Below are 24,213 nucleotides of genomic sequence, written 5' to 3' on the forward strand. Positions count from 1 at the left end.
CCCATTGTAGCCTTTCTGTGGTAGCATAAAATTGGAGGCAGCTTAGAGACCCATCACCAGGGGAATGGATAAGAAAAATGTGATATATGTAGAAGATGGACCACTAGAATGAATCAGATCTACGTGCAGCAACAAGGCTGGATCTCTCAAAAACTGAATGTTGAGTGAAAAAAGAAACAACAAGATTTATAGTACAATACTGTTTATGTAAATTAAAACACATAACAATACCATATATTTTTCACAGATACACAGATATGCAAATAAACACATGAACGGTGAATTGGAAGGACATACATTAAATACACGAGAGTGAGTGCCTATGTGGGAGAGGGGATTGGATCAGTGATGGGTGATGGAGGGTATGAAACAAAACAAAGAATAAAGGGGACTCGCATGGACCAACGATGATGTAGTGTGCCAAGAACTGAGGAGTAGGGTCAACTCAATTCTGTGCACCTGAGAGAATAAGTAAATAAATAGTAAAGTGAGTGCCCAGGGAGCAAGCTAGCTGGGTAGACTCCCGGGCTTGGCTTTCCCCCACCCTGTAACATGCCTCCTCCGAATTTAGTCAAAGCTTATACCGAAGTTCCAGCTGTATACAGTGGGAGCCCTCTTCAGAAGGGCTCTCATCCCAGACTGAATAGCCCCTCCAGAAGCCATTACTTTGTAGGGGGCATTTTCTAACCTCATTAGTTCCCCCTCAACTGTGATCCCCAAATCCCAGTCTCTATTCTCCAAAGTGGTCCACTTTTAGGAACACCTTGTGTGCGTTTTGGAGAGGAGACTGATACAGAAGTTGGAATGGTACCTGGGGGCTCCAGGCTTTGGGAAGAGGTGGGGTTCTCAAGTATCCTGTCCCCCGCGTTCGTGTTCAGAGCCTGGGCCACAGGAGGAAGATTTTACGAGATGGAAGCCCACCCTCTTGCTGCATACATACGTACATTTTAAAAATTCTATGCTCTGACCACTCTACTTCCTACTGCAGGCACATACTTTCCTTTGTCTTCTTTTAATTAGGTACATACGTGTGTGTGTGTATGTGCTATACGTCTCCACATACAGGCATTTGCTCACATGTGTGCACCAGGCAGTGGTGCCTTCCCACACAAAGTCACACAGAAACAGTCCCATTCAATCATACCTCCCCACATGTGGTCATGCAAACAGGACACACACACACACACACACACACACACACACACACAGAGTCAAAAAGAGAAAACATCCAATATAGCATTGTTCTTTTCAGTTTTCCATTTACAAAATCCAATGGTGAATCCAGGCAGTTAGAAAAAAGAAATGGAGGAAAACCCTCCAGAATGTACCCTATCTACTCCCACCCCTGTGGTCCCCCCACCCCACTCCCTGGGAAAGGCACTCCCATCACTATCACTGAGAGAACAGGTACCCTCACCCCAGCCTCTCAGCCACTCTGGCCTGCCTTTCCAGGGCCACCCCACAGCCAGGCTCATTAACGTCTCTCCTGCCTAGAGTGCCCTCCCCATTCCTCTTGGGCCAAGGCTTCCCCAGTTCTGGGGCTGTCTTGGGGATAGGGAGGGAGCTTAGGACAACAGCTTCTATCAGGAAGGGAAAGGGCGTAGATAAATACAGATCTCCCACTCCCCCAGGAAATGATAGGGGGACAAAGAATCTGGGCAAGGCCAGGCAAAGGAATGCCAGCTTAGCTCACCAGTCCATAAGAACTGGCAGTGATGTAAGCCCAGAGTGGACTCTGCCCTGGAAGGGAGGCTTGGGCTCTCCCACCTGGAGAATCTGGCTGCAGTCTGCTCCACTTTGGGTGGAGGGAGGAAGGGGGAGAAGGCTACTCAGGGGAAGGAAGTTGTGGGCTGAGGGCCCAGGAGGCCAAGGGCTACCGAGAGGGGCTTGAGGCCCCTGAGGCTTGAAGGGGACAAAAAGAGGTCAGATAGGAATGGACTCAAGTCCACAGTGCCTTGGAGCTTATACCACTATGTGTTACACCAAGGCCACCCCCTAACTTTTCATCTTCCATAGAATAGTGTGAACCCAGGAGACAATTCTGGGGTTGAGTTCTGCTCTGACCCCAGGCACTGGGATCCAGTTACTCTGGGGAGTTTGGCTCTCTCCCTACACTTCCCTGGGAGAAATGCTCCTGCCTGTATGGCACCCACATCAGCCTTAGTGGGGCTGGAGTGGATTTCCATCCTCAGGAAGAGGAGTTGGGGGCTGGGGATCCAGGAGGCAGCTCGAAAGAATGCAGCCAAGCTTGGGTCTCTTCAGCTTGAGGCGTGCAGCTCACATCCCAGGTCCTAGCCTGGGCCCATCCTAGGGGTCCTTCTCCCTCCACTTCTGGCTTCTTGAACAGCTGCTCAAGAAACATTTAGGAGGTCTGGACATGGTAGGAAGTGGGAAGAAACCAGGCTTGGGACCAGGGTTAGCTTAAAACAACATTGCACACAACATAGCAATTAAACATCTCTGCTCCCTGGGGACCCAGCACCCCCTTTGGTCCCTGTTGTAAGCAGATGAATTTCTCCCCAACATCCAGGCCTTGCTAAAGGACCCAGGAGGGGAGGGTGCATGGGAGCAGAGGGGGCAATAAGAGCTCTGGAAGTCTATTTTACAGGACAAATTTCTGCCTTCTGGACAATGTCAGAAGGAGAGACATTAAAGCAAGAAAGCCTGTCTTCTCAACTGTTAGTAGAAAACCCTGCATTTTCAGTCTTGTTTTCTTTTTCTGAATTGTCACTTCTGAGAGAAAGAGGAAGAAAGAGAGAGAGAGAGAGAGAGAAGAAAGGAGAGAGATCGTAGAAGTGGAGAAGGAGGCAGGGGAAGACAGGCCCCACAGAATTAGAAACACCTCTTTCCCAGTCTCCCACTCCAGGCTCCAACCCTGGGGAGGTGTTGGCAAAGGTGCCTAGATTCCAGGTGGTTCGAGGGGCTAGGGCTGGAGCTCAGAAAGAAAGGCTCCTGTGTGGGGCTCACCCTTCCCTTACTGCTGGCCCCATCACGGTAGCCATGACCTTCTCCCTGCCTGTCTGCCTACCAGCTTGCTTCACATGACACAGTAGGGTTCTCTGGGGGCCGGGGCACCTCCTGTGCCCCAGCAGGGGGCGTGAGTCCTCAGGCACTTCTTGAGGTCCTTGTTGAGCAGGAAGCAGACGATCGGGTTGACAGCAGCCTGGGCGAAACTCATCCAAACAGCGATTGCCAGGTAACGGTGGGGCACGGCACAGGCTTTCACAAACACTCGCCAGTAGCAGGCCACAATGTATGGTGACCAGAGGAGCAAGAAGAGCAGTGTGATTGCGTAGAACATACGGCCCAGCTGCTTTTCACCCTTGACCTCGTCCATGCCCAGGAGCCGTCGGCTGGCTGCGTGCCCATTCTGCCTGATACCCAGCAGGGTTGGTGGCATGGGCCCACGGCCAAAGCCAGCGATCCAGTTGGCAGCAGCCTGGCCGGTGGCCCCAGGGCCATGGAATGTCCAGTTCTGGCTGATGGCTGGCACCATCTGCACTGGCTTCATCTTGCGGTGACGATACTCGAAGAGGAGGAGCTTGCCATAGACAGCATGTGTAGCTGCCATGAGCACAGCCAACATAAGCATGAAGCCCAGCGTGTCATTGGCCTTGAAGTAGCGATGCTCAAAGATGCACTGGTCCTCCTCACGGATAAACTTGTAGGTGCCCACATCAAAGACGGGTGGGAAGGCCATGGCCACAGACAGGGTCCAGGCCATGCAGATGACAGCTGCGCATGTCCAGAGTGTCATGCGCTTAGCGTAGAAGCGGTGGTGGGCGATGGCCATGTAGCGGGTGACACTGATGCAGAATAGCATGAAGGCCGCATGGAAGCAAAAGAGCACGGCCATAAAGGCGACAATCTTGCAGCTGAGCGCACTGAAGGTCCATGAGGAGCCGTGGCGCACAGAAGCCAGCACAAAGGGGAAGCAGACAGCAGAGCGTATGCCGTCAGCCAGGCACAGGTCCAGTAGAAAGTAATAAGGAGCTTTGTGCAGGGCACGCTCCTTGAGCACCAGCAGGGACAGGATGGCATTGCCTGCCAGGCTTACGCACATGATCAGTCCCAGCAGCACCAGCTTCACGTAAGCTGATGCCGATGGTGGGGACAGTGCGCCGCTCACCTCTTCGGGCTCTCCAGTAGTGTTGGCCATACTGAGGGGCAGGTGCTGCTCCCAACCCTACGGGATCAGCCAGTCCAGTATTATTCGATGGGCCCTGGGGGACTCCATCAGTTGTCCTGCTCGGCTGCACCTGTAAATGGGGATAATGAGGGAGACACAGACACAGAGAGATAGAGAGATGAAGGCAGGAGAGAGCCAGAGACAAAAACACAGACAGAGGCACAGCATGAGAAAGGAGAGAACAAAGAGAAAACGGTGACAAAGATATAAATGGATACAAATTGAGATGGAAATGGGAGGATGAGTGTGAGAAGAGATAAGAAGAAATGGAACCAGAGAGACAGGGAAAGAGGGAGAGGGAATACGGAGATAGAGATGGAGAGAGAGAGAGAAACACAAGAAAAAGAAACAGTGAGAAACAGATGGAAAGGAAAGGTGAGGAAGAAACAGAAAGGGCAGTGTTAGTGGCCTCTGCACTTACTCCCCGGCTGGTGTCATGCCCTGCCCCTGGCCCATTGCTCTCCTACCCTCTCCTTGCTGGGTGAAGGAGGGTGCTTCACCTCTCTGGATGTCCTCTGTTACCTGTTTCCTCCATTGGTAGGTCTGTGAGGTGGGGATGTTGGTGCAGCTCTTCTCCCCCTTTGCAAAGCCCCAAGGTTATGTTCTTCAGACCATTTTGATTTCTGCCCATAGTAAGCCATACATTTTACATCATAACCCCATACATATACACATGCATGCACACATAACTGAATCAAAAGTTTCGCAAAACAGCACTGATCTTATGTGTGATGTACCCCATTAGTTCTATTCTATTTCATGATTTGTTTTCATTAATGCTGGCCACTAAATAGGTTAAATAGGTTTTTATATTATTATTATTTATGATCTGCAGTGTGCTTAGGATGCTCAGGAAAGAGTAGGAAGACTAGTGTGGTGGAAAAGGCTAGGCACAAAAACAGCGGTAGAAAGTGAAATCACAGAGATGTCTGGAGCCAGACTGTATAGGGCTGTGGGCCATGACAAGGACTTGGGTTTGTATTTTGAATGGGGCAGGGAGTACCATGAATATCAAGATATGTGTATGCTTGTGTGCACTCATTCATTGAAAAATGATTTATTGAGCAGCTACTGTGTGCCAGGTGCTGGGGACACAGCTGTGAACCAGATAGAAAAGGATCCTGGCCCTTATGGAGCTGATATTCTAGATAATAAAGAATATATACAGGTGAGGTACAGTAGGTCAGATGATGATAAGCTTCTAAAAAGAAAAGTAGGGCAGCCCAGGTGGCTCAGCGGTTTAGCGCCACCTTCGGCCCAGGGCATGATCCTGGAGACCCGGGATCGAGTCCCACGTCGGGCTCTCTGCATGGAGCCTGCTTCTCCCTCTGCCTGTGTCTCTGCCTCTCTCTCTGTGTTTCTCATGAATAAATAAATAAAATCTTTAAAATAATAAAAATAAAAAGAAAAGTAAATGAGGGAAAGAGGCTATGAAGTGCTAGGGGTGGGGGAAGTATACTTTTAGATGAAATGGACAGGGAAGGCTTCATGGAGGAGGTGTCATCTAAGCAAAGTCTTAAAGGTGGTGAGAGTGAGCCATGTGGATACTGGAGGGAAGAGAAGTCCAGGCAGAGGGTACAACCAGTGCAAAGGCCCTGAGGTGGGAGCACATGTGGTGTATTTGGGGAAGGCAAGGAGGCCACTATGCATGCAACGGAATGAGTGATCATAAAGTGGTGGGAAGTGAGGTCAGAAAGGTGGTGAGGCCAGATCACGCAGGCCACGGTAAGGATTGTGACTTTTACTCTGAGTGAGATGAGAGCCACGGGGGCAGAGGTGAGATGTGATAATGACCCGGGATTGAAAAGGATCCCCCTTGCTGTGAGGAGGCCAGGTGGGGCAAAGGTGGAAGTAGGGAAAACTACACAGGAGGCTCCTGCAATAATTCAGGTGAAAAATAAGGGACACTCTGTGTCTCTTACCCTGCTTTATTTTTCTTCATAAAATTAATTTTTCTAATGCACTATATAATTTACTTAAAATTCAGTTTATTGTCTGCCTCTCCGTATTTGAATGAAAGCTCCACAAGGGCAGGGATTATAGATTCAGACATCCTCCTCTAGAGGAGCAATGCACAACGCATAGTAGGCCCTTGGACAAAGGCTGTTAAAACAATTGGTTGAGGGACTAAATGGGCTGGTGGCTCAGGGAGGGAGGCCTGGAGGCATCCAAGGAGGATTTGCTGAAAAAGCAGCCTAGGAAGTAAAGGAGTGGGAGGACACGGGCAAAGCCTTCCTGTTGTGTGTGAGCTGGGGGCAGGGGAGGGGAGTGTGATAATGTAACATTGTAGGTCCCAGAGGGAAGCTGGAGAAGCTCAGAACTACTGTTAGGGCTGAGACGGCCTTGAGGTTGAAGGACAAAGGGCTGAGTGGAGCCTTTCTACCCTCTCCCTCCCAGGAAAAAAAAAGTCACCCCTCAATACTGTTTCCCAGCTCAATCCAGCCTGGCCTGCCACAGCCATCTGGGGCCAAGCTTTTTTGATGACACTCCGAAGTCTCAAATGCAATGCCAATAGACCATGAGAAGGTGCCAGGGCAGGGGCTTGGGAGAATTGGGGTTGGTAGACGCCCTTTTAGGTCCTCAAGGCCTGATAGCTCCCACAGAACTGCACCAGCTGACAGCTGGGTATGTGTAAATGTGTACACACACAAACACACACACACACACACACACACACACACACCTTAGCCTTGAGGAGAAGAAGGGGGAAAGCATTACAGACAGAGAGAGATTGGATATAAAAGAGAATCAGAGATACACAGTGTTCGAGAAAAGAGGTTTGTGAGAGAGAGAGAGACAGAGAGACATGGGAGGGAGAAGGGGGGAAATAAACAGAGAAAGGAGAGCAGGCCTTACCCACAAACAGGAAGAGATAGAAATAGAGACAGAAAAGGGAAGAAGAGTGAGAAAAAGAGACAGAGACACACAGAGAAACAGAGCACAAGAGAGAAGGAAGGAGGGAGGGAGAGAGAGACAAGGAGAGGGATAATGCCAGGAAAGAAAGGAGAATAATATAGAGATATAGAGACGGGTTGGAACAGAGGGAGAGATAGAGACAGGGAGAAGCAGAAATAAGATGGTGAGAGTGGGAGACACAGAGAAACACACTAAGATCAAGAAGGTGGATAATTCATAGCCCAGAGCTTTGGTGAAAACAAAACCAGACACTAAAATGAAACAAAACAACACAAAACAATAGCCGCAAACGAACAAAATCTGGGGTAGCCTGGAAAGCTGGGGTAGCTCTAGAAGGGAGAAGGTTCTTTTGAGCACACGGGTGGCCATGGCCTGGGCCCATCCTGGGCTAAAACTGTGAGCGCATGCACACAACATATACACACCTGCTCGTGCCCAGACCCCCTCAGAAAGATAGGTAGACACTCACAGACACATAGGCTACTGCTGTGGAGACCTATGGACAGTAACCAGTTCACTCACAGGGACATCGCCTTGCAAGCATGTACGTGGTCTAGGGGGCCTTCCGCAGGCACAGCATTCAGTCTGAACAGTGTGTCGTCTTCAACAAAGGCGTTACTGCCCCCTAGGGGACATTTCGGAAAGTTGTAGGAGCAGTTTGGGTTGCCACAATGCACGGGCATAGGATATCCTTCTAACCGAAGGGGTCCGGGGAAGGATGCTGGCCATCCAATGATGTGTGGGGCAGTCCCACACAGCCAACACATGTCTTGAATCCGTAGGACTTTGGCCTAGTAATGAACTGAACCTTGAATCTAATAAGTCTATTTCGCATATAAATACAAATTTCCCCCTAGTTCAATATACCCTGCATTACCCAGGAATACAGCTGACAAGTAAGTCCAGAGGAGACTGTACTTTGTTTGGGGGAGCACTTTCTTTGAGTTAACTATTTTGGAAAATCTTACCCTTAGGCCTTTGCCTGTCATTTTCCTGCACTTTGAGCAAGGGGTAGCTTCTGATTTTTCCTCTTCCAAACCCACATTTACTCATAAGATATTACAAGCCTCTAACTATCTTATTGAATTTCCTGGGGATTGCCATGTCTAACACATTCACATATCAAAATACAAATTACTTCCTTATAAATCACTTTCCATTTATTTATTTATTTGTTTATTTATTTATTTATATTAGAATTAATACAACATGCAGATTGCATGAAGTACTATAAGGATTTTCTTTTGAAATTATATGTGCAGAGAGACTATATTACCTAAGAACTTCATTTCCGTATAGTAAAGGGGTGTTACAAAATGTTACATAAAAGAGGGTGTTAGGTATGAGAGGGATGAGAATTGCTCATATACACAGACACACTCAGACACACCTATGTGCAATGGCTCATAAACCCACAATTCTAACCCCCCTAACACACACACGCACACACACACACGGATGAACACTCAAATCCTGACAGATACACATACTCAAACCTACTCACACATAGACTCATATATACAATTACTCGATTTTTCAAATCTCACATAGTCAGACACAGGCACGGACACAGTGGCATACCTATGTCATCACATACACTGTTACACAAATTAATACTCAAAGTCACTTACATATACCACCATATTCACATGCACTTGAACTCTGCCACATGCATACACACAAACACACACATGTATGTACACACAGACAGAATCCTCCTCAGATATCCACAAATATATCTGCATGGAGAAAAAAACAGACAAGCTAGCTCACATATACACACATGATGTACTCTAACACACAGAGGCCAAGTGATCCAAACTCTTTCACATACATTAGCCATACTTGCCAAAACAGACATATAAATTCTGGCACATGTACACACAGATACCCATTCATGCACACACTCACTTATACAGGAAAGTATACCAGCTCCAACAGACACAAAGAGAAAACATGCAATATATAACACAACCAACCACAAGGAGAAAAACTGCCCATGTATACAAACATACTATTGCACAAACAGACACGTGTACATACACAAACTTGCTCACATTACTTGATATACACACCCTGAAACAGGTATACACCCAGAGACAAACCCACATATGTGCACATACCAGCCAATTCCTTCAGGCACAGGTGGAAACAGCAGAGTTGCTCGGCTGGTGGGCACATACCATAGCAGGGAGTCAGACCAAGAAAGATTCTAGGGGGTCAAAGGGAGATTGTAAATGCTTGGATCCCTTTCTATTGAAACATCCCAGATAGTCTGTTATTATTTATTTTTATTTTTATTTTTATTTTTGTAAGATTTTATTTATTTATTCATGAGAGACACACACAGAGAGAGGCAGAGACATAGGCAGAGGGAGAAGAAGGCTCCATGCAGGGAGCCCGATGTGGAACTCGATCCTGGGGCTCCAGGATCATGCCCTGAGCCAAAGGCAGACGCTCGACCACTGAGCCACCAAGGTGCCCCAACTCTTTTGTTAATTGCCTTGATTTCTGCTTCTTTAGAAAAAAACTTTTTTTCCTTCTAAAACATTTCAGATATAAAAAAGTATAAACTGTAAAAAATCCAGTAATGAACTTCAGTGCACTCATCGCCCAGATTCACCAATGATCAACCCTTATGGTCTTGTTTTGCCTATAACCTCACTTATTTCCCCCACTTTCCAAGTATTCTGAAGCATATCTATTATATCATTCATCTATAAGTATTTCACGGTATTTCTGAAAGGACTCTTAAAAATGTTACAATATATTTTTTATTATTTCTTGGTTTATTTGCTGATTTGCTTGTGACTGGCTTTTATTTATTTTATTTTATTTTTTTGTGACTGGCTTTTAATGTTAAAAATTAGCCAAATCTGATTCTTGGTGGGATTTCATAATTTATTTCATAATTAATTATTACCTTTTGTTTTTAGGTAAAAATATTCGTCAATAAAAGAATAAAACCTGACTGCAATTGAATTGATTCATTAAAGGGAAAGCTAGGCCTTTTTTTAAAAAAAATATTTATTTATTCATGAGAGACACACAGAGAGAGGCAGAGACACAGGTAGAGGGAGAAGCAGGCTACACTCAGGGAGCCCAATGTGGGACTCAATCCTGGAACCCCAGGATCACGCCCTTGGACCAAAGGCAGGCACTAAACCACTGAGCCACCCAGGCGTCCCAGGAAAGACAGGCCTTTAAGGCTTTGCTTCCAGAGCACTACTCTCTTAAGAATGCAGAAGACCTCAAATTTGTTTTTTTAAAAAATCAGTTTTTGAAGATCTGCTGGCCCCCTTCAATACTTCACATTCAAGTAGATTTAGATTTTTTTGTATATTTTTTTAATTGGAGTTCGATTTGCCAATATATAGTGTAACACCCAGTGCTCATCCCATCAAGTGCCCCCCTCAGTGCCCGTCACCCAGTCACCCCATCGCCCTGCCCACCTCCCCTTCCACTACCCCTTGTTCGTTTCCCAGAGTTAGGAGTCTCTCATGTTGTGTCACCCTCTCTGATATTTCCCACTCATTTTCTCTCCTTTCCCCTATAATCCCTTTCACTATTTTTTATATTCCCCGTATGAATGAATTTTTAAGATATTTCTTTTCCCATCAAAATGGGCTTTTTGATTAAAGCTGGAAAATCAGGAGACTCAGAAACTCACAAGACATATTCCCTTCCCAAATAATCCAGGCTGTCCCTAATTTAAGCAATTTAATGAGGATTGTCCCAAATTTGGATTCAGTTGCCAAATAAGCCCTCTCATCCTCACCCTAAAAGTCCAATTTGCGTGGAAAAGTTATCAAAAGAAACTTCATTTCCCAGTAGGCTATGTTGATCAACTGTCCATGAAACAAACACTCTCACAAAGAGAAATATTTGGACTTTTAGAAGCATCTCAAAGGGGTACCTGGGTGGCTCAGTGGGTTAAGCATCTGTCTGCCTTCTGCCAGGGTCATGGTCCCAGGGTCCTGGGATAGAGCCCTGCATCCAGCTCCCTGCTCAGCAGGGAGTCTACTTCTCCCTTTCCCATTGCCCCTCCCCGCTGCTTGTGTGCTCTCTTTCTCAGATAAATAAATTAAATCTTAAAAATTTTTTTAATATTTTATTTGTTTATTAATGAGAGACACAGACTGAGAGAGAGAGAGAGGCAGAGACACAGGCAGAGGGAGAAGCAGGCTCCATGCAGGGAGCCCGATGTGGGACTTGATCCCGGGACTCCAGGATCACGCCCTGGGCCTAAGGCAGGCGTTAAACCGCTGAGCCACCCAGGGATCCCCTAAAAAATTTTTTAAAAATTAAAAAAAGGCAACTCAAAATGCAAATTAAGAAGCCTGGCTCTTTTATGAGATGGGTTAGAGTATTCTTTTTTCTTTTTTATTCAGGTTAGAACATTCTTAGATGGAGCTCAACCAACTCGTGACAGGGTTGCATGATTAACAAGTAAAGCTAAGATGTCCCTCCCAGTAGAATCTCAACGTTCTGTCAGGAACATTCTAGCAGTCTGCCAGGAAATTGTCCACATCATATTTGGGACCAATGGAGTAAAAAGAATAAGAAAGGGGTCACTTTCAACTATTGCTACTAGGAGACACAGTGATGACGGGTCAAAGGACACTGAAATGTCACTAAGAAGATTGAATCAAAAGGGTTTTCATTTTATATTGATGCATCTCTAGATGTTGATTAATTGTGCTCAGCTCATAGTAAGGAAGTGCTCGGTTCATAGTAAGAAAGCCTGAAGAGAAATGCAAGAAGCACCAAAATAAACTAAGGTTGAAATATTCAAAGTGATACATGAATATTTTCTAATATCATGGAAACTCTGTATTAGTCCATGCACTGCTGCTGCTGTTGAGATGGCATGAAGTTTACATTCTGGAATTTGTTCTGAAAATGCCGAGATTCATGCACTAAGGAGCATTCATGTATAAAAGTTTGCCTGTAGGTCTAATTTCCACAATAAATGATGCTAAGTGAATTTGATTAAATCCGAGCTACCACCCACCGGTGTGTTGGATTTCTGTGAAGCTTTGGGGTCAGTACACTTTTCTCTACTGTTTTAAATCTAAGTGTTTAAGGATTTTGTAAAAGATTTATGAGCTAAAAGAAAATTTTCAGCATTTTTTGTGAAAGACTCGCATTTGCAGCTTTGATGCTTACTCCTTTCAACAAATGGCTCTTTGAGCATATGAATAAAGTTATAACAAAAAATTTTTAAGACACCTGGGGCATCTGGGTGGCTCAGTGGTTGAGCACCTGCCTTTGGCTCAAGTTGTGATCCCATGGTCCTTGAATGAATCCCGCATCAGGCTTAGCGCAGGGAGTCTGCTTCTCCCTCCGCCTGTCTCTGCCTCTCTGTGTCTCTCATGAATAAATTAATAAAATCTAAAAAAAAATTTAAGATAGTCAAAAATATATGAAAGTATACTGTCAAGGTTTATGGATTCAAAGCAAAATTAAAACTTAGAAGCGAGGTTATATATGATTCCCTGGGCGATATTTAGTTGGTGTTTTTAAGTTGAATACTAAAAAAAAGACTTATTTGTCTGTGTCTACTTAGGACAAAGGTTTCATCAATTATCCAAGTTCTGATTATTGCAGAGAAGGGAGTTTTAACTACTAAAACAAAACAAAAAAATCTTTGACCATTTGCTGCCACCCACTCATGCAATACGTTTCCTGTTGATGGTGACCACTAAGAGACAGCAGAGATCATTAGCTATTTCGAGTATAAAACCTGGGTCTTGGGGCACCTGGGTGGCTCAGTGGTTGAGTGTCTGCCTTTGGCTCAGGTTGTGATTCCGGGGTCCTGGGATCAAGTCTCGCATCGGGCTCCCCGCGGGGAGCTTGCTTCTCCCTCTGCCTATGTCTCTGCCTCTCTCTGTGTAGCTCACGAATAAATAAATAAAATATTAAAAAAAAAACCTGGGTCTCTACCTGGCCATGGTAAAAACAAGTGAGTTATGAAAGGGAGGTGAAAGAGAGAGGGACTAATAAGCAGTTAGCTATTGTGTTTCTTAAGAAAGGTTGGTATGGTGTGAAAGCTTCAGAGAAACCAAAATGGCACCCGATGTCCTCAAAGCTAATGCTTTTCAGGTGAGCTTTGCTAACCTGCAGAATCATGCAGCTATGTTTCATACATTCAAGCTAATTACTGAGGACATTAGGGCTAACTGTGCCTGCACGACCACCATGGACTAAATCTTACTTTCAACACCAGGCTTTCCAAGATCAAGAAGTAGCAGGTCACAATATAAGCTTATATCTGTGTCAAAAGTACTAATGGTTATTTGTTTCATTTGTTTTGTTTGAATTTTTACCAAGAAACACAGTAACTTGATGTAGAATATCTATGCCCAGCACAAACTACATTACCAAGTCATGATGGAAATGTTCATAAATGAGTCAAATTACCATAAAATAAAGTAAGGCAGTCACAACTGAAGGCTCAGAAGTGGGCATGAATGTTTACCACTACAAACTTGCATGAGTGAATAAAAGTTATGTTTCCAGAAGTGAGTTTAACTGTGCTATGAAAAAATCCTGAAAAGATTTCACTTGAAAGTTGTATACAAATTCAGTATTTAGTAACTCCCCTCAAACTTTGCATTTTTGTATTTCTCATCATAATTCATATAATATAAAGAAAATATGGGGCACCTGGGTGACTCAGTCAGTTAAGCATCTGTCTTCAGCTCAGGTCATGATTTCAGGGTCCTGGGATCAAGCCCCGCATCAGGCTCCTTGCTCTCAGGGAGCCTGCTTCTCCCTCTCCTCCCTGCTCGTGCTCTCTTTCGCTTTCTGTCTCTCAAATAAGTAAATAAAAATAAAGAAAATGTAAGGAATTTCTTTTCACCCTAGTACCCCTAAATCTTCTTCAGTTTACTCTAATGTGCTATATAGATATTTCACCCTTTCCATGTGCCAAGTTGGGAATGCCCTAAGACATTCACATCTAGTCACATTGCACAAACACACTAGCACACATGGACAGATATGTGCATACAAGCACACATGTACATTGAGATTCAAATTTGCACTCACATCCAGACTTACGCCAGCTTATAAGCACAATCAGGTATATGCATATATGTACACACACACACACACACACACACACATCTCCTCTTCTACACAGAAAGTTAGGCATGTGTGTAGGCACCCACCTACCAGCAAATCATGCAAAGATATACAAAACATGCACACACACAGATAACCATCCTTAAATAGAAATATAGGGGCCTAGGCAGAGAAAAACTCCCCATACATATGGACACATGCAGACACATACATACCAAATCATATGGACCTGGGGTGCCTGGGTGTCTCAGTCAGTTAAGCATCTAACTCTTGATTTCGGCTCAGGTCATGATCTCAGGGTCATAAGACCAAGTCCCACTGGGGTCCAAGCTGGGCGTGGAACCTGCTTAAGATTTTGTCTCTTTCTGTCCCCCCTTGCTCGCTCGCTCTCTCTCTGTCTGTCTTAAGAAAAATAACCAAACTGTATGGACCTACATGCTTTCACATACAATCATGCATGCATAGACATAAGAACTGACATTCAGGCACAGGGTAAGTCGATTCACATCCTGTAGATCCAGTCCTTCCTCCACCCCAGGCTCTTATAGTAAGAGATTAAAATCCACTCTTTTATACAAACTTTGCCCTGGTACACAAACATTATACACATAGTACAGACATGCTCACACTTACTGGCATATCGCTCAGGTTCACTGCTACACACGCAGAGGCAGGCAGGCAAATATAGAGCAATGCAGACTCACATATACATAGCCACATAGCCACCAATGCTTATACACAGACACAAACCCTTAGATGCACACACCCATTCACACCTATGCATTCACTTACACAACACAAAAACATACATCCTGATACATGGCCATATAAGCACAAATCCTTTATACACACACACCATCATATATAAACCTGGATACTAACCTTATGTGTATAGACTCAACAGAAATTCACATGTATACTGTTTCAGCCTGACTACTACAAACCTATTTACATATTCAGATAAAAACACAGTGATGTGTGTGTGCACGTGCACAACACACACACACATGTGCACCCCTATATGCAGCATACCAGCAACACAGGTAACATCTGCACTCACAGGGACACACATCACCATAGATACAGATGTGTACATTCATACACCCAGGTGTACACTGGGAAATACACATGCATGGCCAAACCCCCTCCATTGACCTCCTAGACACACACTTCCTTTCTCATACACTCATGGGTTTATACACACACTGGGATACATATAAGTATAAAGCCAGTTTTATATACAATAACACATATACACAGAATCTGCTCACTTTCTTACACATACACATGGATACAGATGTGGCAAATATGCACATAGAAACTATTCCGTTGCACTTGAAGATGGACACATACTATTACTTATACACCAGGCACATGCAATAATTGTAGTACTAGGTAACACTTGATATGGCACAGAGGAGTTATTATGTGCCAGGCACTGTCCTAAGCACTTTTCAAATATTAACTTATCTGATCTTCACCCTATGAGATACATACTATTACTACCCTTACTTTACAAGTAAGAAACTGGCTTAATTTCTTACAAGTAAGAAGCTGACTTGCCCAAAGCCCCACAGCTAATAAATGGCAGAACTAGGATGCAAACCCAGAGCCTGGCTCCAGACAGCTTGCCCACTGAACTTACTCACATGGAAAAACACCTCTCTCTCTCTCTCTCTCTCACACACACACACACACACACACAAATACACACCACTCTAGCACAAACCCATGTACACATAAGCCATGTACCAACATACTTGGATACCAATAGCCACACACATGTAAGCACATACACAAACATGGATATGGTCACATTTACAGACACTTTAGCAGAGGCATATATGCCCTAGGAAAGATATACACATTCCTACACACACCCACAATCACACACCCCACCTAGATACACCCACACCATCAAACACACAAAACACCCAAGATATACCACCTACGCACCATCTGGATGAATCCACACTCACATGCAGATACACCCACATTCTCAGAAACATTCCCCACTCAAATACACCCAAACACTCTCTCACACACACTATCCAGATATACTCACATGCACACACCCCACACAGATTGACCTATATACTCGCTTTCACACACTACCCAGATCTACACTATCTGTCTCTCATACGCAAGCCAGAGAAGCTTCTTACTTAGATACACCCACACTCACACCCAGATAGGTGCACATTATCTTTCTTATACATCATTAAGACACACCCACTTTCATACATACCCAATACTGATACAGCCACACTCTCACATACATCCCATCTGAACACACTATCCTCATACACACACATCTCTAATACAAATACACCCACATTCACTCCACCCAGTTACACTCACACTCTTATATGCAATATTAGGTATACTCAGACCCACAGACATCCCTAACCTAGAGCCTTCATATTTGACCCAGGTGCACCTACAATCTCACACATGGTACCATGACACACACACCATTCAAAGACACCTACACAGAGCACACTCACAAATTCCCAACCAAGTATATTCACACACACAGATACCTACACATTATCCAGAGACACCTGTTAACACACAAATCCTATCCATTTATACTCATATTTTCTCTCGCTCACACACTCACATACCCCAAACACAGACCCACTCACACAGCCCAACCCAGACACGTCTACTCTCTAAAACATATATACACTATCTAGATTCATTCCAAATGGACCGCTGATACACACACACATCAACTAGATACAATTCACTACCCTCTAGATACATCTCCATTAACACACACACATCCCACTCAGATATATCCAATTCTAACACATGCCTCCCAGACGCATCCCAGATACATCCATGCTCTCATCCCCTCCATGCCACTCAGATGCACTCGTACTCTGAACACACACTTCCCACCCAGAAATGTCCCCCAAACTCTCTCACACACCCCATCCAGTTATAAACACACTCACACACATATCCAAGTACATACACACCCAGATACACCACCAAAAGCTCTTACAACACACCATCCAGATATAGTTTATTACACATTCCACCACCCAAATACACCTGTGCTTTCACCCACCCACCATTTAGATACATTCATATTCAAACACACTCTACCCAAACTATACCCATACAACACTGTCTCACACACAGCCCACACATACCATTACACTCTCTCTTACATGCCATCCAGGTATATCCACACCTCACACACATGACATCCAGATACATCCACTCACACCCTCCAACCCAGCAAATCCCACTTACAACCATCCAGATACACCTACACACTCCTCCCACCAGATATATCCATGCTGTCATAAGCCTAACCAAACTCAGAAACTCCTGCACTCTCTTTTACACATACACAAAATCCAGACTGTCCCCCTCTCTTAATCACCATCATCTAGAATACTCACACTCCACACACACGATGCACATACACCTATAATCTCTCACACACATTATACACACATCTCATCCACATACACACCCACGTACCAGCCATAGATACTCCAATTATATACACACTCACATATACCCCTATAATCACCCAGGTGTGCCCAAATTCTCTTTTACACACACACACCATCTAGATACATTCTATCATACATTTCCATTGCCTAATAGACTTATATGCTCACCCACTTACACACCATCCAGATTTACCCATACTTAAATGCTCCCACCTCATCATTACACTCATACTCCCTCATGCACACTCTACCCAGAAACACTCATACTCTCTCTTAACACAACACAGATACATCTACACTATATAACACATACACTATCCAGACACTACACCACTCTCTTGCACCATCCAGATACACCCATACCCACATACTCCTCGAAAACGCACATCTTCACACATATTCCCACCCAGCCATACCCAAACTCTCACTCACACCGTCCTCCACCCAAATAGGCTGATGTTCTCATAGCACCTCACAAATGTACCATTTCCATACTCCCACATTCACACTCACCCCTCCCAAATACAGCCAAATGTCTCACATACATATCTTACCCAGAAACACCCAGACTGTCTCTTACATACACGCAACCCAGATCCTTTCTCTCCCTCTGCCTCTCTCTCATTCTTTTACCAAATATACCACTTTCTACACACACACATAGCCCACACTCTGCCCAGATATACCGTTACTTATACATATATATTGACATCTAGATTTCTGCCTGGATGGCATAATTTGGGTGCTCTCTGTGAAAACCATTTACCAACCTTAGACACTATACAATGCCATTTTGTCCTGGCCTCTCAGTGGTGGGGGGTGGGGATGGGAAGGGAGGTCTTTGTGTTTCATGAAATCCATTTCTGGGATCCCTGGGTGGCGCAGCGGTTTGGCGCCTGCCTTTGGCCTAGGGTGCGATCCTGGAGACCCAGGATCGATTCCCACGTCGGGCTCCCGGTGCATGGAGCCTGCTTCTCTCTGCCTGTGTCTCTGCCTCTCTTTCTCTCTCTGTGACTATCATAAATAAATAAAAATTAAAAAAAAAAGAAATCCATTTCTAAGGTCACAGGCCCCCTTGCCTAGGAGGACATCAGTGATGATTGGTCCCTACTTCTTGAGTGTGAATGATGACAAGAATTATCCTGAGACACCCCCTCCGTCACTGCCCTGCAAAAGCCCAGCACATGGTTGAGGCCAGGGAGGTCCCAGAAAAGGGTCATGTATTGCTCAGGTGTTATAGCTTGCCATCCTGTAGGATGTCTACACAGAGCCAGATATGGTCTAGCAGGGTGCCACTGACTCTTAGACATGCACATCAGTATATGCTGGGGTGTACACATAGCATCACACAGACTCATAAGTACCCTCCTTTATCACTTCCTCAGGGATTAGGGCTATCTGCATAAGCCCAAGGCCAAATCTCTCTCACTCACACACATATACCATCAGACAGGCACATGCATAAATGCCTACACTTATCCCTACACATCAACACACTCATAGCAATGCACATTCACCTGCACTTGGTCCCACATGTGTACATCCATTTACTCTCAAACACAGGCATGCATACATGTGACATAATGCCCACAAATGACATACATTCACTCACAAACACAGGTATACATACAGGTATATTTCCACATGTCCACAGACAGGCAGACTCTACATCACACCCAATGAGACAATGAACAAATATGACACACAGAGGTGAGCTCCCAAATGTAGACACACACATTCCCAGACATGACCACATAAGCATTTTCACACATGCTCACGTGTGGGTGTGCCCACATACATAAACATCCAGATGGGTACATGCTTGTCAATGAGATGATGTATTCACATACAGACATTGAAGCACACGTAGACGTTTATACACAACTGGGCATGCATGCCTATAAGCATATTCATATGCACATAGATATGCACATCACTCATTCCTATATGTACACACAACCAGACACGGAGACACTAATTTACTGACAAAACACACTCACGCAATCATAATGAGAATGCACACTACGTATGTTCACATATGTTCATACTCATATAAGAAGCTATGCAAACAAAGATCCATTTATACCCACATTCTCAGATAGGCTTGGACACACACATGCACACATGGAAGAATGCTCAAATATTCTCAGATACTTGTAAGTCTTCATAGGAAGAATTGCTAACACTTATCACATACACATGCAAAGACATCCACACACACAAACATACATATGGCATGCATATACATTCACTCACACTTTTCTACAACATATGCTCCAGAATAAATATAAACATGCATATACAAATAATTAGAACTACACAAACTGGTACATTCACACACCTGTACACTCAGACAAATATAGGCAGGCATATTCACACACACACACACACACACTCAGATGTGCATGAACACATGGGCAAATATAAAGACATGTTCACTCAAATGCATACACAGCCAGATGTTCACACATCCTAGCATACACACACACATATACACTCATGGTCACTCACAGGCATATCCATACTCACACATTCACACTTGAGCTCAGAAAAACACATACTGAGCTCATACTGAGCACATACTGAGCTCAAACAAAACACATACTGAGTTATGCACACTAAATATTTTGAAATGTATTCACTCATGCATACCACAACCAGACTTGCACTCACACAAACACAATCAGACATGTATATAAATGCATTCTTTCACTTATGCACACAGCCTCTTGTGCATATATACACAGGCATAGACCCCCCTCAACAGCCATACCCGTATACATAATCAAATGTGTACACATGGGCACACCCACAAAATATGTTTTCATGCACAAAATGTGTGTTCACACACTCCCCCCACACACAATTAGTTCTCTTTATATAAGGGTGATCATCTACACTAACATTTCCCTAATTAGATGTGGACCTGTAGGTCCATCTATAGACAATAGGTACTCAGACACACACAGGCATACACACAATTCAAAATGCTGGACAATCCACACGGACATTAACACACAGGCCATATTCATACACATACATGACAGACACACCCACACAGAAGCATATTGACACACACATACCCTCCCATACATGCATGGACACACACACACACCCTGACACTCCCAAACACACCATTCAGATAATCCTACACTCATGTGCACACATAGGCACACACAAATTATGCAGATAAAGCTAGGCATCACCTAACTGGGCATGCATACCTCAGCATTCTGAAACCCTCATACTTATATGCATATAATCAGACATGTACACTCAAAGACAAATGGATATCACACACATATACAACTAGACATTCAACAGGCCTGTTGGCTCACAGAAACACAGTTTCACTCAGTCTCAGAATCAAACATGCCCATTTGCTTACCCACTCAGACATGCAAAGTCATACCTACTCCACTGTACACACACAAGCCTACCCAGACACTCACACACTTGCACACGCCATCGTGTGGTCTGGCTCACACACAGATTCATACACACCCACAATGCCCATGGACAGACACAAATACTCACAGACTGCACACATTCACAGTTATACATATATACCCATTCTTAGGCCCAGATGCATCCAAACCACAGGCTGGGTTCTCTCCCTTCTATATCAAATGCTTCTTCAGAAAAGTCTACTCTATACCCAGAAGCCCCACCCCTTCCTACACTCACCATGGGGTCTTCTTGGTCTCAGACTTTCCCCTCCTCCTCCCCTGGCCTTAAGGACCTTCCTCCAGCCACCCACCCCTCACTCAATGTTTCACCACATCTCCACATCCGGAAACCAGCCAGCAGACCCCACTGCCCCCCGCCCCAGTTCAGGCTCTAGGTTAGCAAATCCCTGGGACCCATCCCCCAAGGGTCTGGCTGCTGCATGGGCCACACCCCAGCTCTACCCAAAAGCCCTGTGATCTCAGAAGCTTCAGCCTTGTCTCCAGGCACTGCCAACCACTGACCACAGGCCCAACTCTTGCCAAGTTTCCCCTCAACAGAGAGATGCCTACATCACCAGGGCCAGGAATGCTGCAGGCTGTAAGCCAGGCCTCTGCTAGCTCATGGGAGTTCAAGCCTGTGTCTGTGTGTTTGTGTGTGCATGCGTGCGTGCACACACACACACACACAGGGGCAAGTGCAGGGAAAGGAGATTGGAGTGGAGTGGGGGTGGGAGGCTCTGCCTCTAGCCATCACTCATCACCCCCTACAAAGGAAGAGTGACAACATTGAGCCCCTCCTGCCTCCCTTCCACTCCCCAACCCCCATTTGCCTACCTGCTATCCTCCCTAGATCTCTGCCAAGACCCTGGAAAAGAGGGACCAGTCCCTCCTCCAAATAATCAATAACAATATTAATCATGAATAATCAGCAATATTGACTGTGAGCTTTGTTGTTGTTTCAGGGCCACTACGATGCACCTCCTTTATTTGCATGCACCAACTCATTTAGTCACCCCACACACCCATGAAGGGAGGGTTACTGGTCTCTCTGACAGATGGAAAAACTGAGGTCCAATAAGTGGCACACTCTCACTGAAGTTAGGGGGGTACTTGGGGGAAGTGTCCCAGAAGAATCCATGTTCTCCACATATCAGGCTTTCCTACTCCTCCAGACATAAAGACCGTTGGCCACTGTGCACAAGGCCATAAGACCTGAGGTTCCCAGATACAACATGGGCATCCGCAACAGATAGAGAGCCTTAGATAGAGGCTGGGGCCCCCACTGTGGCCCCTTGCAGGTTGTGTGGCATGGTCCTGGCCTCCCCAGAGCCATCAAGCAGCCTAGGGCCTAAAAGTGCTTCCCACATGCACCTCACTTTCCCAGCAGTGGCTTCCTCCCTTTAGCTGAGAATCACAGCAATATCCTCAATGGGGAGTGAGCACAAATCTGTGCTACCTGTAGGGAGATACAGGGCAAAGTAGAAAGAAAGGAAAGCAGGGAGGGCGGGGAGAAGGAAAAGAGGAGTGGGTGGTGGTCTGGGCTGGAATCAGCTTCTCTGTCATTGTCTACCTACCTGCCTGCTCACACACAGAGACAGAAGCACATACACCCTGCAAGCAGGCCAAAGAACCTGGAGAAGAGCGGAGGAGGAGGAGGAGGAGGAGGAGGGAGAGGGAGAGGGAGAAGAGGCAGCTGCAGGAGGCTGAGCCTGCCTGGGGTGCAGGCATTGAGGAGAGCACTGCAAGGTTCTCAGGCATGCCTTCCAGAGTCAGCACACTAGGGAATATTAACACGGCCTCTCACCCCAAAGCGACCATAATGATCAAAACAGACCCTGTGTGGGGTGTGGGGAAACAGGTGGTAGTTCCTCTCTCATGGGACATTTGGGATTGGGGAAGATGGAGATGGCTGGAGGACTCTCCAGGCTTGGGTGCCCAAGTAGTCCTTGTGGTAGAGCGGGAATGGGGCGTGGGGGACACAGTAACACAGTCAGAGAGAGAAAGAGAAAAAGAGAGAGAGAGAGAGAGAGAGCACGGCAGTGATGGAGACTCTGAAATATATGTGGGGAGACAGAAGAGAAGTCTCGGCCTCCCATCCTTGGTGGAGAGATGCTGACTACTTACCTGGGTTCTCGCAGCAGGGCTGTGTTGGAATCCAGGGAGGGGGTTCAGGCTGTCTCACCCACGATAAAACACTGCCCAGGCCACATTGTGGGACCCTCAGTGATCTGGCGGCCAGTGGCACTCCTGCTTCTGTTGCGTGGATATAGCAGCCGGCGGGTCTAAAACGCAGACATCAGGGGAAGCAGGCACCGAAGGGGTGCACCAGGCAGGATTGGGGGTGTAGGGGAACACCAGGGGGGCAGCACATAGCATTGGGGTGCCCAGCTAGCTGGCAGGTGAGGGTCCAGGCAGGTGCTTCCCCCACTACACACTCCCACCCCCATCTTCATGCCACCGCCAAGCTGGGAGGGGGGCCAGCGCTGGCCCCTGCCACCCGTCTGCCCGCCTGGCTGCCGGTCCCCCCTCCCCCGCCCCGTCTGCCTGCTGGCCGCCGCCTTTTGTCCTCAAAAGACACGGTCCCCGCGGGGCCTCTGCCAAGCTTCTAGCAGATGCTCAGGGGCCAAGGCTCCTCTCTGGGAGCACTCTGGCCATGGCCTGGGAGAGCCCCAGGCTGGGGGGCTCTCATCCAGGCTCACCCCGCTCCCTGGGCCTGATGGGGATGGGGAAAAGGTGCAGGTCTACAGCCAGAGGCAGCAGCAGAGGTGGTGTTGGGGAGGGGATGGACGCCAGAAAGAGGGGGTGGGGTAGAGAGAGAGGCTGGCCTGATAGCTGTGTCCCGGGTTTTAGATCCGGGTTGAGGAGGGTGGCTCAGAGCATCCGGGGGGGGGGTCCAGATGCAAAACGGGGGTAGTGTGGGTCTGCCGCAGGCATGCTCCTGGCCTGGGAACCACCCCGGCTCACGCAGATCCAGGTCCCAAGATGTTGGGGACACCCAGCCTAGATGGGACATCAGTGGGGAGCCCAGGGCTTTAAGCTGGACCCCATCCGGGCTGCCAGTCCCCCCTCTCCTCGATTTGCACGGTCCCTGCCT

The 24,213-nt window shown here is 46.1% G+C and overlaps 1 protein-coding gene across 4 annotated transcripts; it reads right to left on the bottom strand.

Annotated features, from left to right (window-relative positions):
* Window positions 1-185: 185 nt before the first annotated feature.
* Window positions 186-24,213, bottom strand: GPR173 (G protein-coupled receptor 173). 4 transcript variants are annotated; one of them, XM_072816903.1, is made up of 4 exons: window positions 23,244-24,213; window positions 13,775-13,915; window positions 9,229-9,317; window positions 186-4,259 (listed from the first exon to the last, which is right to left on the bottom strand). In XM_072816903.1, exon 4 carries the CDS (start codon window positions 4,157-4,159, stop codon window positions 3,038-3,040), a length of 1,122 nt encoding a protein of 373 aa, XP_072673004.1. In that variant the 5' UTR covers window positions 4,160-4,259; window positions 9,229-9,317; window positions 13,775-13,915; window positions 23,244-24,213; the 3' UTR covers window positions 186-3,037. The 4 variants fall into 4 exon arrangements, with proteins under 4 accessions (XP_072673004.1, XP_072673003.1, XP_072673000.1 ...); XM_072816902.1 differs by having other exon boundaries at window positions 13,775-13,921; XM_072816899.1 differs by lacking the exon at window positions 13,775-13,915.

The sequence above is a fragment of the Canis lupus genome, chromosome X (genome assembly GCF_048164855.1).
Source record: "Canis lupus baileyi chromosome X, mCanLup2.hap1, whole genome shotgun sequence".
Lineage (NCBI taxonomy): Eukaryota > Metazoa > Chordata > Mammalia > Carnivora > Canidae > Canis > Canis lupus.

Excerpts from the sequence above, each read along its gene's own strand:
- GPR173 (XM_072816899.1), bottom strand. The coding sequence starts at position 4,159 with ATGGCCAACACTACTGGAGAGCCCGAAGAGGTGAGCGGCGCACTGTCC.